Source organism: Mytilus californianus, unplaced genomic scaffold (genome assembly GCF_021869535.1).
Source record: "Mytilus californianus isolate M0D057914Y unplaced genomic scaffold, xbMytCali1.0.p SCAF_6, whole genome shotgun sequence".
In the NCBI taxonomy this organism is placed as follows: Eukaryota; Metazoa; Mollusca; class Bivalvia; order Mytilida; family Mytilidae; genus Mytilus; species Mytilus californianus.
The window spans coordinates 68211500-68225631 of record NW_026262712.1 but is presented as its reverse complement, the minus strand read 5'-3'; the positions used below and the strand labels follow the sequence as shown (position 1 = coordinate 68225631).

The 14132-nt window shown below is 31.6% G+C and overlaps 1 protein-coding gene across 2 annotated transcripts in view; it reads left to right on the top strand.

The window, feature by feature from the left end:
• Window positions 1-14132, top strand: part of LOC127706854 (uncharacterized) — a 106664-nt gene that overhangs the window by 23392 nt on the left and 69140 nt on the right. For both annotated transcript variants that reach the window (XM_052211576.1, XM_052211575.1), the window contains one exon: window positions 3359-3615. In XM_052211576.1, the coding sequence (XP_052067536.1) occupies window positions 3359-3615 (257 nt within the window). The remainder of the gene's footprint in view (window positions 1-3358; window positions 3616-14132) is intronic.

The window sequence follows — 14132 nt, the reverse complement described above, 5'->3', positions numbered from 1 at the left end:
AATTTGGTAGAGTTTATGGTATTTTAAGTGCTATTCCAAATAGATGGAAAAGTATGATAGAAGGTAGTTCTAAACTTGATAATATTGAAGATAATTTAATAGATAAAGTTAAAAAGGAACCAAAATCTTGTAAATTTTTCTAAAAATTATTTTTGGAAGATAATAAAGTGTTATCTTTATCTTCTCGTAATAAATTGAAAATAGATTTAAATATGCAGATTGAAGATTGGAATGCTATTAATTCCATGCCCTTCATTATAACAAGAAATTCGTTTTTACAAAATTTTCAATTTAATATTGTTCATAGGATTCTACCATGTAATTCTTTTTTATTGAAATGTAAATTAAAAGAAACTGAACTATGTACATTTTGTTCAGAAATCAGAGAAAATATTTTTCACATTTTTGGGGAATGTAATGTTACACAAAACCTCTGGCTATCCATTATAGACTGGATTAAAAATTATGGCATTCTCTTGCCTTTCAGTGCAAAAGAAGTCATTTTAGGTGTGTCTGAGGATTTTGTCAGCAGTAAAACAGTTAATAATATTTTGTTGTTATTTAAATACTATATATACAAATGTAGATGTAAGACGTATCCCCCACAAAATATGGTGGGATAGAATATTTAAAATATTTAATTAATATAGAAAAATACTCTGTATATTTCTTAACCCCTGTACAAAAAGTAAAAAGGGATCAGAAATGGCATTTGTTAGAAGCAGCTTTTAATTAACAAAATCAATTGTAATAGTTATATCTTATTATATCTTTATGACTTGATCAATCTTACAAGTGTTACTTAATTTTTTTTTTATTTGTGTCTAATACTGTAGTATGTAATTTCACATGTTTCATCATGAAAATAAAAAAATTACAAAAAAAACTAAACGAATGAAAAATATGTCTTGAAATAGAAAAAAAAGATTGAAATGAGGCTGTGTCTACTGTACTATCAAGAAAATATACATAAATGCACCAAACATACATTGACTACTATAAATAAATCATACTGTATTGTATATATATAAAATGTACGAAAGTCATTTGTTCACCATTCTGTAAAATGATCCGGATTGCCCTCTGGACAGAATAGAATTCCCAAACAGATTCATGTTGTCGGATATTTAAGGGCACGGTATGACAGAAGACAGTTCAGGAACAAAGTTACCAACAACTCAGGCAGCCTCCGTTGTATTATGAAGGTCTTAAACAAATTTCTTTCTTGGTCGGTATCAACATCGGTCTGATTGGGCGGTAACCAGTGTTGTCTTATATTTAACTAAAATGCTGTCTGCCTTGATACTGCAATACATATTTACTCCTAGATGTGTCAAAAAATCCTTCCTCTCATTTAAAGCGTGGTCCAAAACTTCAAAACTGTCCACCAACATTTTCCAACGAATAAGGGGAGACTGATTCGCTTTTTCATTGGAAATCGCTACCTATTCTACGTTTTCCATTGCCGATATCGATTTTTTTTTATCTTTCCACTCTGTGGCCTGTACAAATCTAGCTGTTCTTAACTTAATGTTACAACATGCGTTTTCCATCTCGGTCGATTAATAAATAAGGCATCGGTGAAGAGACAATCGTCTTATAGATCGAGCCCTCATTTTCCTTGGTTGTTTCATTTCATGACCATGTTTGGTGTGAATCATTTTTTCTATTGTGTGCGCCATTTACGCAGGCAATTAAAAGGATGACGCTATTTCATCCTGTTTGAAGGATGTGGTCGCCTAATAAGGGTAGATGATACGAAGATGACGTTACTTTTGGTCTGCGTCATCGGGCAATACCCGGTATTGACTTTCGGTGACGTAGCAAGTGCCTTATATGGGTGCGCCTAATCGCCTTTGGTTTTCGACTTGCAGTAAATCAGTCCCACCTTACTACTTCTATGATCGAGTTTACGATGGTTTTGTTCCGATGGTTTTTTCGAAATTCTGGGCTTTGTAATTTGAAAATTTCGTGAAATTAACAGTTATGCTGATGTTTTTTTAAATTACTTTATTAATATTTAGCAGATTTTTAGTATGTGAGTCTACTATGATGAATTACAGATCTAGTTTACGTTTAGTTTCGCTCCGCTGATTTTTGCCGAAATTGCGGGCTTCGAACTTTGAAAATGTCATGAAAATGACAGTTATACGGACTTTCATTCTCAAATGTCCACTCCTAAAAATTGTTTCGTTCCGACACATATTTTTTTTCTGTGTAAATTTGATTTCGTTTATAACCCATACCAATTTGTATTTTTTCAACGAATTGTTCTGATTATAATCATGATAATATCTTTTTCAATAGAATACAAGCAAAAGTCAACACTGGATGCGAAGTTAGTTCTATTCATTTGTGTTTAAAGTTCTTTGAGTTAAGGTCATTAAATAGTCCTGATATTCATGGACTTACCCCTTACTTATGTTCTGTTTGTTCGACCTCGCCATATCTACAGTTGCACTTATATGTATATCTTACATTTTCTTTGAGTACAAACACATTTGAGGTTATACATTTATGCATTTCTCTGTATCATGCCACTTTAGTTTTATCTTTTGTTAAAGAAAAGGGCAATACATAGATATATTATTCTTATTACAGTATTTAGAAAAAAAAAACATATAAAAAGAAGAAGACATGGTATGATTGCCAATGCAAAAAACTTACCACAATAGACATATCACTTAGAAGTTAGCAACTATAGGTAACCAAATGGCCTTCAACAATGCACAAAACCCATTCGGCTTACCAAACTATAATAGGCATCGTCATGACAAAAGGAAACCAATTAAAAACGAGAAAACTATCGGCCTGATTTACGTAAAAACCAATAAGAGAAAACCAGTATGACTTACAGCAACAAATGACAACCACTGTTTTAAAGGCTCCTACATACATAATATGGCGGGGTAAACATGTTTTTCGGTGACTAACCCTTCCCAAAAATTTGAACAGTGGTGTAACAACAAAACATAAAAACAAACTATGAAAACTAGTTGAAAAGGGCTTGATTCATCAAATCAACACGGTGTAAACAAAAACAAACAGCTAAACAAGAGACTTTAGACACAAAGTATCGATCTGAGATCACTTACAGTTTTTCAAAATAGTTTAAAAGGCATAAAGAATTTATCAAAAAAATCCGGAATCCAAAACGAAAATATCAATCAGTACAATTCCAATAGTCTTAGTGTAAAGACTTCATAAACTGTCACAGAAAAAACACAGTTTTGCAAATATCGTGTTGTTCACATTTTGGTTTCATGTGTGAACGTTTCCTTTTAAAAAATATCAAACATATCTTTTGAGCCAATATCATAAATAGTCAATGTTTATGACACTGATATCTTTTCTTCAGATTTCAGATCTTTTATCAGGAGATTCCGATGGTTTTGCAAATATACCTATCGAAACAAAGAATTTTGTTAATTATTGCAAAGCCAAAGAAATAAGTTGTGGTGTAAGCGGAAAGCTTTCTTTGGAAGTATTCAACAAACTGCCACATTTAAAAGCAGATGCCAAAGCATCAGGTGGCATCTTAATCAAAATAAAAGAGGGTGGCCTCAAACTATCTACTTTAAAGGAAACAGAGTTTGAAAGACAGTTGAAAGGAAGGTGGGTTTCTATATCAGTTTTTATAATTATTATATATATAGTAGAATACATAGTTGAGATATTGTACAAACATTAAAACAAAAAACGACTTATAGACAAACAACAAATAAAAACAATATACATTGTAATTAAAAGAAGTGAAGATTGTGTAAAACACGAACCCTGAAAAACAGGCCGATGTTAAGCAATGCAATCATAGTAATTATTCATAACAATATAAAAAATACACATTCAACATAATTCAAATCTTTGATAAACAATGATGTGTTCATGTACAGTGCAATTTTCGCATTATTATAAACACACGATTAACGTTAGATGGCATATTATCACAAGTAATAGCTTTTCTAAAAAGCTTGCCGTATTTTAGCTGCTTATACATGTATTGAGATCGGTGGTTTGTGGGTATAGGTTTTTTTTTATTGGAATCTTGCACTCCAAGCATTAGAATATATGGTGTCTTTTTTCTCCTGGTTTTTATACGCCTGTCAAATTTTTGACGGGACGTATTATGGTATACAAATGTCCGGCGTCCGTCCGTCTGTCTGTCCGTCTGTCTGTCCGGCGAAACTTGTCGCACCGTAACTTGAGAATGACTTATCCAAATTTCATGAAACTTAACATAGTTGTTTCTTATGATGGTCAAACGATCTGTATACTTTTTGGTGAAAATAAGATTAAAACTTTTTGAGTTACGGGACTTAGTAACTAAAACAGGTGTGTGTTTTTTTTCACATGTCGCGCCGTATCTCAAAAACATTTTATGATTATTGCTTAAAACTTAACACACTTCTTAGTTATATTAACCTGAAGATCTGTATACTTTTTGGTGATGATTCAAAATTTTATTTTTGAGTTATTGAGTATTTTGTAAAAAAAAGGGGGAGGGGTTTTTCACATGTCGCGCCGTATCTCATAAACGATTTATGATTATTGCATAAAATTTTACACACTTCTTAGTTATATTAATCTAAAGATCTGTATACTTATTGGTTTTGATTCAAAATTTTATTTTCGAGATATTGATTTTTTTTTTAAAAGGGGGGTTTTCACATGTCACGCCGTATGTCAGAAACTATTTATGCTTATTGCATAAAAATTTTTTTAATCATAACATTAAGCTCACAGAAGAACAAAGAGATTTTTGTGAGGGAAATTTAACTTTTAGAGAGTGTGCTGATTCGTTAAAATTTATGACAAATGGTAAAAGTCCAGGTTCTGATGGGTACACAGTAGACTTTTATAAATTTTTTTGGAAAGATATTGGTCCTTTCATCTTTCGGTCTCTTCATTTTGGATACGAGGTTGGAAAATTTTCTGATTTTCAGTATCAAAGTGTAATTACATGCATTCCTAAGGAGGGGAAAGACAGACAGTATATAAGTAACTGGCGTCCTATTAGTCTTTTGAATACTGATATGAAAATAGCTTCTGCTGTTATAGCTAATAGACTTAAACCAGTTTTACCATTTGTCATAAGTGATACACAAAAAGGTTTCATCAAAGATAGATTTATGGGTGAGAACACACGCCTTTTATATGATTTAATGCACTATCTTGAAGAAAATAATAAGACAGGTCTTTTATTACTTGTTGATTTTGAAAAGGCCTTTGATTCCTTAGAATGGTTATTTTTAAAAAATTCTTTAAAAAGTTTTAATTTTGGGCCTTCAGTTTGTAAATGGTTTGAAACTTTATACTCAGGGGCATCAAGTTGTGTTATAAATAATGGACATACTTCAAAGTTTTTTCAATTGGAAAGAGGCTGCAGACAAGGAGATCCTCTTTCACCCTATTTATTTATAATTGGTGTTGAATTACTATCTTTAAAATTAAAAGATAATCCTGAAATAAGGGGAATAACTGTAAATGATAATGAATCACTTTTAAGCCAGTATGCAGATGACACATTCCTTATGTTAGATGGAAGGGAAATATCGTTGAGGGAAACACTTTCATGTTTTGAATCTTTTTATAAAATTTCAGGTATAAAAATAAATGCTTCAAAGACAAAAGCACTATGGGTTGGAAACAAAAAGTATTCAGATATGATTCTTTGTCCTGACTTAAAACTTCATTGGTCACATTCAAATTTTAAACTTTTGGGGATTGAATTTTCTTTAGATTTAAACTGTATCACAGAAATTAATTTTGCCAAGAAGATTAAAGAAGTCTCTGCAATCCTGAAGAGCTGGCAACATCGTAAACTAACATTATTGGGGAAAATTACAGTAGTTAAATCACTTGCTCTTTCGAAATTGGTACACTTAATGACTGCATTGCCAAACCTATCACAATCCAGGTTAACAGAGCTCACTTCATTATTTTATAATTTTATATGGAGTGGAAAACCAGACAGAATTAAGCGTAACACACTTATTGGTGATATTTCACAAGGTGGACTTAATATGGTACATCTTCATTCCTTTAATATCTATTTAAAAATTAGTTGGATAAAAAGACTGATGTCAAACCCAGTTGGTGGCTGGCAGCAGTTGTTACTGGCAGACCTTATACAGTATGGGGGTGAAAGGGTTTTACATCTACAGAAAGAAAAGCTGATTGAGATTTCTAAAAAATGTAAAAATCCTTTCTGGAAGGATGTTTTACTATGCTTTTCTATCGCAAAACCTAATACTGAGAATTCTGTCAGTGACATTTTATCATTAGATATTTTGAACTTTTCCTCTTTGGATGATTTCCCATATTATATTCAATGGAAACAAGGAGGTGTGCAGTCAGTAAGTGACCTAATTAATAAAGAAAATATGAATTTTTATAAATTTGAGCAATTTCAAGAAAGAGTAAAAATCAACAATTTTATCAAATATCATGGTCTGATTTCAAGAATCCCTCAGACTATGAAAAAATACCTTAAAGAGAACTGTTTAAAGCAAGATTTGGATAAGCCTGATAATGGTGATATTTTTTTAAAGAGAATTATAGGTAATGTGAAAGCCAAATTTGTATATAAAAATTTAGTAAATAAAGTTATTGAACTACCAACAGTCAAGTTTTCGAAATGGGAAGAACTGTTGATTATTTATACAACAGAATGGTCAGAATATTTCAGGATAACCAAAAAATCATGTAGAGATGTTTATTTAAGAACTTTTCAATACAAATTTTTGCATAGAATCATAGCAACTAATACCTTTTTATACAAAATTAAATTAAAAGACACCAAGATGTGTACTTTTTGTAAACTTGGTGAAGAAACCATTGAACACCTTTTTTTTGAATGCCCAATAACTTTTCAATTGTGGCAGTCTTTTTCAAATGCAGTAAAACTTTTTTTTGTAAACTTTGTTCTTAACAAAGAGAATGTGTTTCTTGGTTGCAAACATGAAAGTTTATTACTGAATCTGTTAGTCATAATTACAAAAAACTATATATACAAATGTAAATTAAATGAAACAAAACCAAATATGGTTGGGTTAAAGAATAGAATAAAGAAATACCAATTTCTTGAATATTATATTGCAAAGAAAAATAATAGAGTCCAAGTGTGTGAAAAATTTTGGTCTCCTTTACATGTAATATTTAATTAATTATTGTTTCATATAAGTGAGAGAATAAAATATCTATATATCATGAGCAAATATTTAGCCTTGAGTTTTTTTTGTTTTTTTTCTTCTTTAAAATATTTTGTTTTTAAAATGTAAGTCAAGATACATCATGTACATATTGTAGCAAAGCAAATGAGTGAAGAGTATTTGTATTGTATGAGAGAAAGTCAGAGAGCGAGAGAATATAATCAAATAAAATTTATATGTAACCTTAAATACTACATGTATAATTATAAAAATCAACTTGTCAGTGATATATATTGTATACTGAATTATTTTTTATATGTAACCCCTTGATACCCTTGTCAGGTGGTAGTGTAGGGGTACATGTATATTAAATCCTGACTATTGAAAAACAAATAAAAGATAAAAAAAAAAATAAAAATTCACCCACAAGACGACGGGCATATCATGCGCTCATGGCGCAGCTGTTTATTGATTTTAGTTGTAGTATTGGTGAATCAGGGTTATCATTGAAGGAGGCTTGATTGTCACATATGATAATATATATATATGGTTTGTAATAGCTAGAGTAACGATACAAACACTTTTTTGTTTGTTTTGTGGTATATGATTGTTTACTCTTTATGACAATGCAAGTAGTTTTAACATGCATACTGTGTCTTGACAGTTATGTAATAGTTAACAAGGTTATAATCAAGTTGATAAGAAAAACGTATTATTTACTTTTGAGGATTACTGCTAGACAAAATGGACTACCAGTGGCAGATCTAGAAATTTTCATAAGAGGGGGCCAGCTCCAGTCATGCTTCAGTGATTCACAAAATGTATATGATCAACCAAAGTTTTCCCACGAAAAGGGGGGGGGGGGGGGCCTGAAAAACTCTCTAAATCCGCCTCTGACTACTATAGTTGGTCGTTTGAATATGAGAATATTACATCTTATATGTATAAAAGACAGTGGTCTCTTCAGCCCAAATTAGAAGGGCGCCGCACCCTGGGTGCCCTTAGCCACGCCCTGGGTGCCTTCAATTGCGCCCCTCTCTGACGCCTTTTTCCAAGGGGGGGGGGAGAATAGTAAGTTTATTTCGCTTCTTTTGGTTATTAGTGATCTGATGTATGAATGTGTATTGCCATGTTTTATGAACATGTAGTATGAATGACTTTTCTAATGCAAATTTGATCGAGTAAATAATCAAAACAACAACTTATGCATCTTTATTAACAACATATACAGTAAAAAAAAAGTTAACTCGTGATACACACAGAAAGGTAGACAAAAGAAATGAGAAGTGCCTTTTCGTATCATAAAAAAGAGCCCTGCCCTTCACTGGCACCCTGCCCTTTTCTATTTCTAGCTGGAGCACTTCAAGTGATGAATATCTCATCTGGCTTTTGTCTTAGAAGAAGCAATTAGTTTTGAAGGTACAGGTTAAGTGTTGTTATTACTAATTTCCAGATGTAGTATAACTGTAAGAAGAAGTTTTGTGGTAATGGATTTGGAATGAAATATTAGTTGCAAATAATTTTCTAGAATATGTTGTCAGCTGGCTTCTTATATTTTTTATTATTTTGTTGCGGTTTGTAATCTTGACATTTTTTTTGTAAGTTCTATAGATGAGAGCTTCATATTGGTATTATCATTAAGTGCTTTATATTTGGTTGCATGTGTAAGCATATGCTTTTGTTATTTGGAATATTTATATTTTCATTTCTGATGGCAACAAGTTCATGTAATACATATAGTCAGGATTATTAGTAAGCGATAGTTGTTTTGTTTGTGTATGTTTATTGTCATGATTGATATGGACTATATAACTTGCTGTTTGGTGTGAACCAAGGCTTCATGTTGAAGACCGTACTTCAACCTATAATGGTTTACTTTTACAAATTGTGACTTGGATGGAGAGTTGTCTTTGGTACTGATATGACATTCTGTTATATCTATCGACAAGATTGAGAACACATTTTTTGTAATAAAACATATTTAATTCTATGATATCATATTTAACAATTTATCGGTAATTTGTGCATTTTTCCTTTGATGTGTACTCTCTGATAATGTAATTAAAATCTTCTTTCCCCTTTCATTCACAAAATCATGATTGATTTTGTTTTTTGCAGAATAGCAAGAGTGTTTTGGTGAATGAAACACCTCTCATATTGTTTGAAAGTTTCAGTAAAGTTAGTTTTGCCTTTTTGACAGTTTGTGTGAAAATTCAATCAGAATATGAATAAAAAACCTAATAAACTTTAAAAAAATGCACCATTATTAAAAGCTTTCCTTGCTTATTCACAATGATGTACAAAATGTATAAATATATCATCCATGCTATTCCGATCTGAGTTTTTATTCATACATAGTCTGGTGCTGTTCCAAGTAGTCTTCTTTTTCTGTTTCTTGAGAAGTATTTGTTTTACCTGTTCAGTCACTTTAAAGTGTTACAATTAATATTTAGACGCAACACAGAATAATGACCAAAAAGGTACTGCTATCATATGAGAGGAGCTAGAAAAAAAAATGAAATGTACACATTATCAACATTTTTGTGGGACCATCAAGATGTGGTTTCATTGACTTTTTTGTCAATATATAGACGGATATTCATAGACCAAATAAGCAACAAATTCAAAAGTAGATGTAGGATGAATTATAGAAAGAAGGAGTACCCGGGGGCCTGAAACTTGACAAGGTTTGGTTTGGAACAAGTAATATGTCTGCATTAACATTAAATGTAGGTTTTAAAAGGGGGACCCAGATCGCCTTTCCCTAATTCTTTTCTGAAATAAAAGGTAACCGCATATTTCTGGGTGCAGTTGAAAAATAAACGAACATGACTTTGAAAAAGCAAGAATATTAAGCTAAAAGAAATAGACCAAATTTGGATGACATCTATTAAAATGTTTGAAATAATTATGAAGTTGACAAGAAATGAACTTGTTCAGATAATATACAGTCAGCCTACAGACTTGTTGCTTCCTGAAATGTCTGCTCACACAGTGCTTTCCTAAAATGATTTGTAATGTGATCGTTTTCATGATGAATGATGAGCAAACATAGATTATGCCGTTGGTTTTCACGTTTGAATTGTTTTACATTGTTATTTCGGGGCCTTTTATAGCTGACTATGCAGTATGGGCTTTACTCATTGTTGAAGGCCATAAGGTGACCTATAGTTGTTTATTTCTGTGTCATTTTGGTCTTTTTTGGAGAGTTGTCTCATTGGCAATCATACCACATCTTCTTTTTTATATTATAATGACAAGATAAATGTTATGTTACCCACCCAACTAAGTAAAATATATAACTTCTCGTTGAACTTCTAAAACAACGATAAATCTGCTGATTCATATCGTATCATTCAATGCTGTCAGATGCTATGTGAAAAATAAAGAAATTTACCTTAATGTATGCTTCCATTATATTCGGCATTGTTATTCAGTTATGTCCAAAGCAGAACTTATGAAAGGCATGCAATAATTTATTTTCAATAGATGCATTTGAAAAATTTATTTTTCGGCACTAGTAAAGCGACGTCTATGTTCATGATGTCATGTGATCATCTATATATATATATATAAGAATATTTCATAAGAGTTGATTCATTAAAGATGGCTTTGAATCCTACTTATTGCTATTTGTCTGCAATTACTGGCCATCACAAAGGTTCACGTAAAATTTGGACGTCATATACAAAATATCTGACGCCACAATGGAAAAGTGATTGTAGTACGATGTCAATGGTTGAAGCAGGACAGATTCTCAGGTCAGCTGGGACAGAATTCCATAAAGTGATTAGGTGTATGGTTATTATATATGGGTACTATGTTCAGGAGGATGAATTCTAATATATATACGTAAAATACCTGTTGGGTTTTGGATTAACATCCTTGATCTGGATTTCCTTATCAACCACCATCATTGTTAACGCATCCAAGTCATAAACTAGAGCTTTTACATAGTCAGTTCAATCTGCCAATATCACATATTACAAATACTTATACAATACAGCCGATAGATTAAACTCAGCACCATTGTATATTGATGGTTATACCTAAGTATCAGCTCATTCAGATTTGAAAAGGTTAGCAAAATAGCAGCACCATCTGAAAATGGGAAACCTTGATGATCTCGAGCATGTGAATCAAAGCAAATAGTAATTATCATCACGACGAAATATACTTATTGCAAGACCTGATACATATGTACATTGTAATGTGAACAAATTAGAATTGGATTTATCTATATCAAACATTTTGTCAAATGCAGTTCTCAGTGCTGTTGATATATCAATTAACAATGACAGCTGAGCACCACTGTGTACAGTGGCAGATCCAGAACTTTTCATAAAGGGGGGCCTATATAATCAACCAAGGGGAGGGGAGGCCCCAGTCCCCCCTTTTGGATCCGCCTGGGGTGTAAAACGACTCCAAAGAATAAAGAACACTGGACACTTTTAATTTGCAAAACACTCATTTGCAAATCCGCCGCCGCCTCTCCTTAGAGCTACAGTGTCGTGTAAATAACCAAAATGTGCGGAATTACATGGGATTCAATAAATTCATTGCTTTTCTGCTGTTATTATTATATCTATTTTGTAATTTGATTTAGAAAAACATGGGATTTTCAATATCCCATGGGATACGGCAAATCCCATGGGATTGACCATTATCCCATGGGATTTTGGTTAAATCCCATAGGATTTTTTTGGGTCCCATGGGATAATTGTAGTCCCATGGGATATTTGTTGTCCCATGGGACAAAAAAAATCCCATGGGACTATAATTATCCCATGGGATTTTTAATATCCCATGGGACAAAATAAAATCCTATGATTCAAATTATAAATATACAGTAAATAAATGTGTATGTTACAATGAATTCTGTTTGGTAGTAAATTGTTTTAAGATGAATCTTTTTAGTTGAATATCTTTTTTTTCCTTGGAAATGTTAATGCAATTATATTGTTCTATAACTGTTCAAAACTAAACTTTTAAACAACAAAGCAGATAATGTAAGTATCAATATATGTTTATTTATGAATTCTAGAATACTTTTTGAAACACAATTTTTTCCCATTTGAAATCAATGAAAACTCTATTAATAGGCTTAACATACTAGTAGCTTTTTACATAAATCTATTATTTTTTTCAGGATATCCCTCCACCCCAAAAATTAATAGTTTCTTATCATCCAGCATTGTGTGATCGTAATGTATAGTCCACTTTTTTGCCATTCAGCACAGAACATTGTCATTATTGTGGTTTTAATATCTTTAGATATTTAATAGAACTTCAATTCATTGGCTGCATGAGTGATGAAAATAATAACTGATCTGACTTTTGTCTTTGAATTTATTTTGGTCTTGTTTCTGTGTTTTCTCCTTTTATTCTCAGTGATGAATTTTAATCCTTCTGAAAAAGAACCAATAAAATCCGAAGTTATGGATAATAAAAAATTGTTTGCATACATGTAGCAAGAACATATGATTTTCAATAAAAATAGCTATGCGGTATGGATTTTACTGATTGTTGAAGGTTGTCCAGTGTCATCAGTTGCTAACCTCCTACATCCTTTGGTCTCTGATGGAGAGTTGTCAAATTAGCAATATACCACATCTTCCTATTCTAATATTATATAACAATCAATTTATGTATTCTTCTTTATAACATTTGGGTATTTTCCCCAGTTATATATATATATAGATCAATGCTAAAACTTTAGGCAATTACAATAAAATTCCATTTTTCACAAGAATTTGCAATATATTATACAGAAAGCCAACAATAGAAACAGCACTTCTTTAAGCTTCTGAAGTTCTGAAAGAGTTCCACTTGTGTTTTATTTCAATTAAAAAATACATTGAACTCTTTGGACATGTTGGAAATTATAACATTGATACAAAAAATTATATTGGGTTTTTTTTTCTTATTTTTGTGTTGTTCGGTTGCTGTCTCATTTTTATATATGGTTATATATATATATACATATATCCTAAATCTTCTTTTTTATATACTTAATCATTAATACACAATGTAGTAAAAATGGGATATTTTTTATTTTGATAATCTCAAAACATTATTATTCTATCAAATAACTTATTTCCAAGTTCACAAAACACCAATGTGTCAGATATTAATTTTAAGACATGTATAAACATGATCAACAAGCAGTTGACAGGATGTCATGCAAAAATCTCACTAATATTAAACTTTCATACTCAGCGAGTACTATTAAAGTTCTTAGTACAGGACAAATTCCTAGTACAGGACACAATGCCTGGCAAACACTAGCATGTGTCAATGTCTAGTCTATCATGTAATCAGGCTCAAAATCTTAGTTTGGCACTGAATTTAAAAATTCACCACATAATGAACATGTGTATGAAATTCAACTTCATGATAAGCTATATGTACCTTAACCTAAAACTTTAACCTAAGAATGTACTATAATTTCACATTATGACATTTCTATGTTCAGTGATCCATTAAATCAGGGTAAAAACAGTAAATGTGGTGTTTAATGTATACACCAGAGTGCACACGCTGAAATGTTGTGCCTTCTTTACTAATCATTGATATCATGTTGATAGTCCTAAATATAAAGCTTTACTACAACTATCACATAAACTCAACATGATCCAAGAAAATGAATTCAAGGTCATATAAACCTGACAAGAAATATATGTACACCTTACAATCATTCAAATTACTAAATACAGTTGACCTACCGGTATTGCTTATAGTTCTTAAGAAGCAGACTTAACCAAGAAAACTAAACATTGACCAATGAACCATGGAAATGAGGTGAAGATCAGATGAACTATGCCAGGCAGACATGGACAGCTTACAATCCTTCCATACAACACATATAGTTGACCAATTGCTTATAGATTAAGAAAAACAGACCAAAACACAAAAACTTAACACTGAGCAATGAACCGTGAAAATAAGGTCAAGGTCAAATTAAACCTGCGGGACTGACAT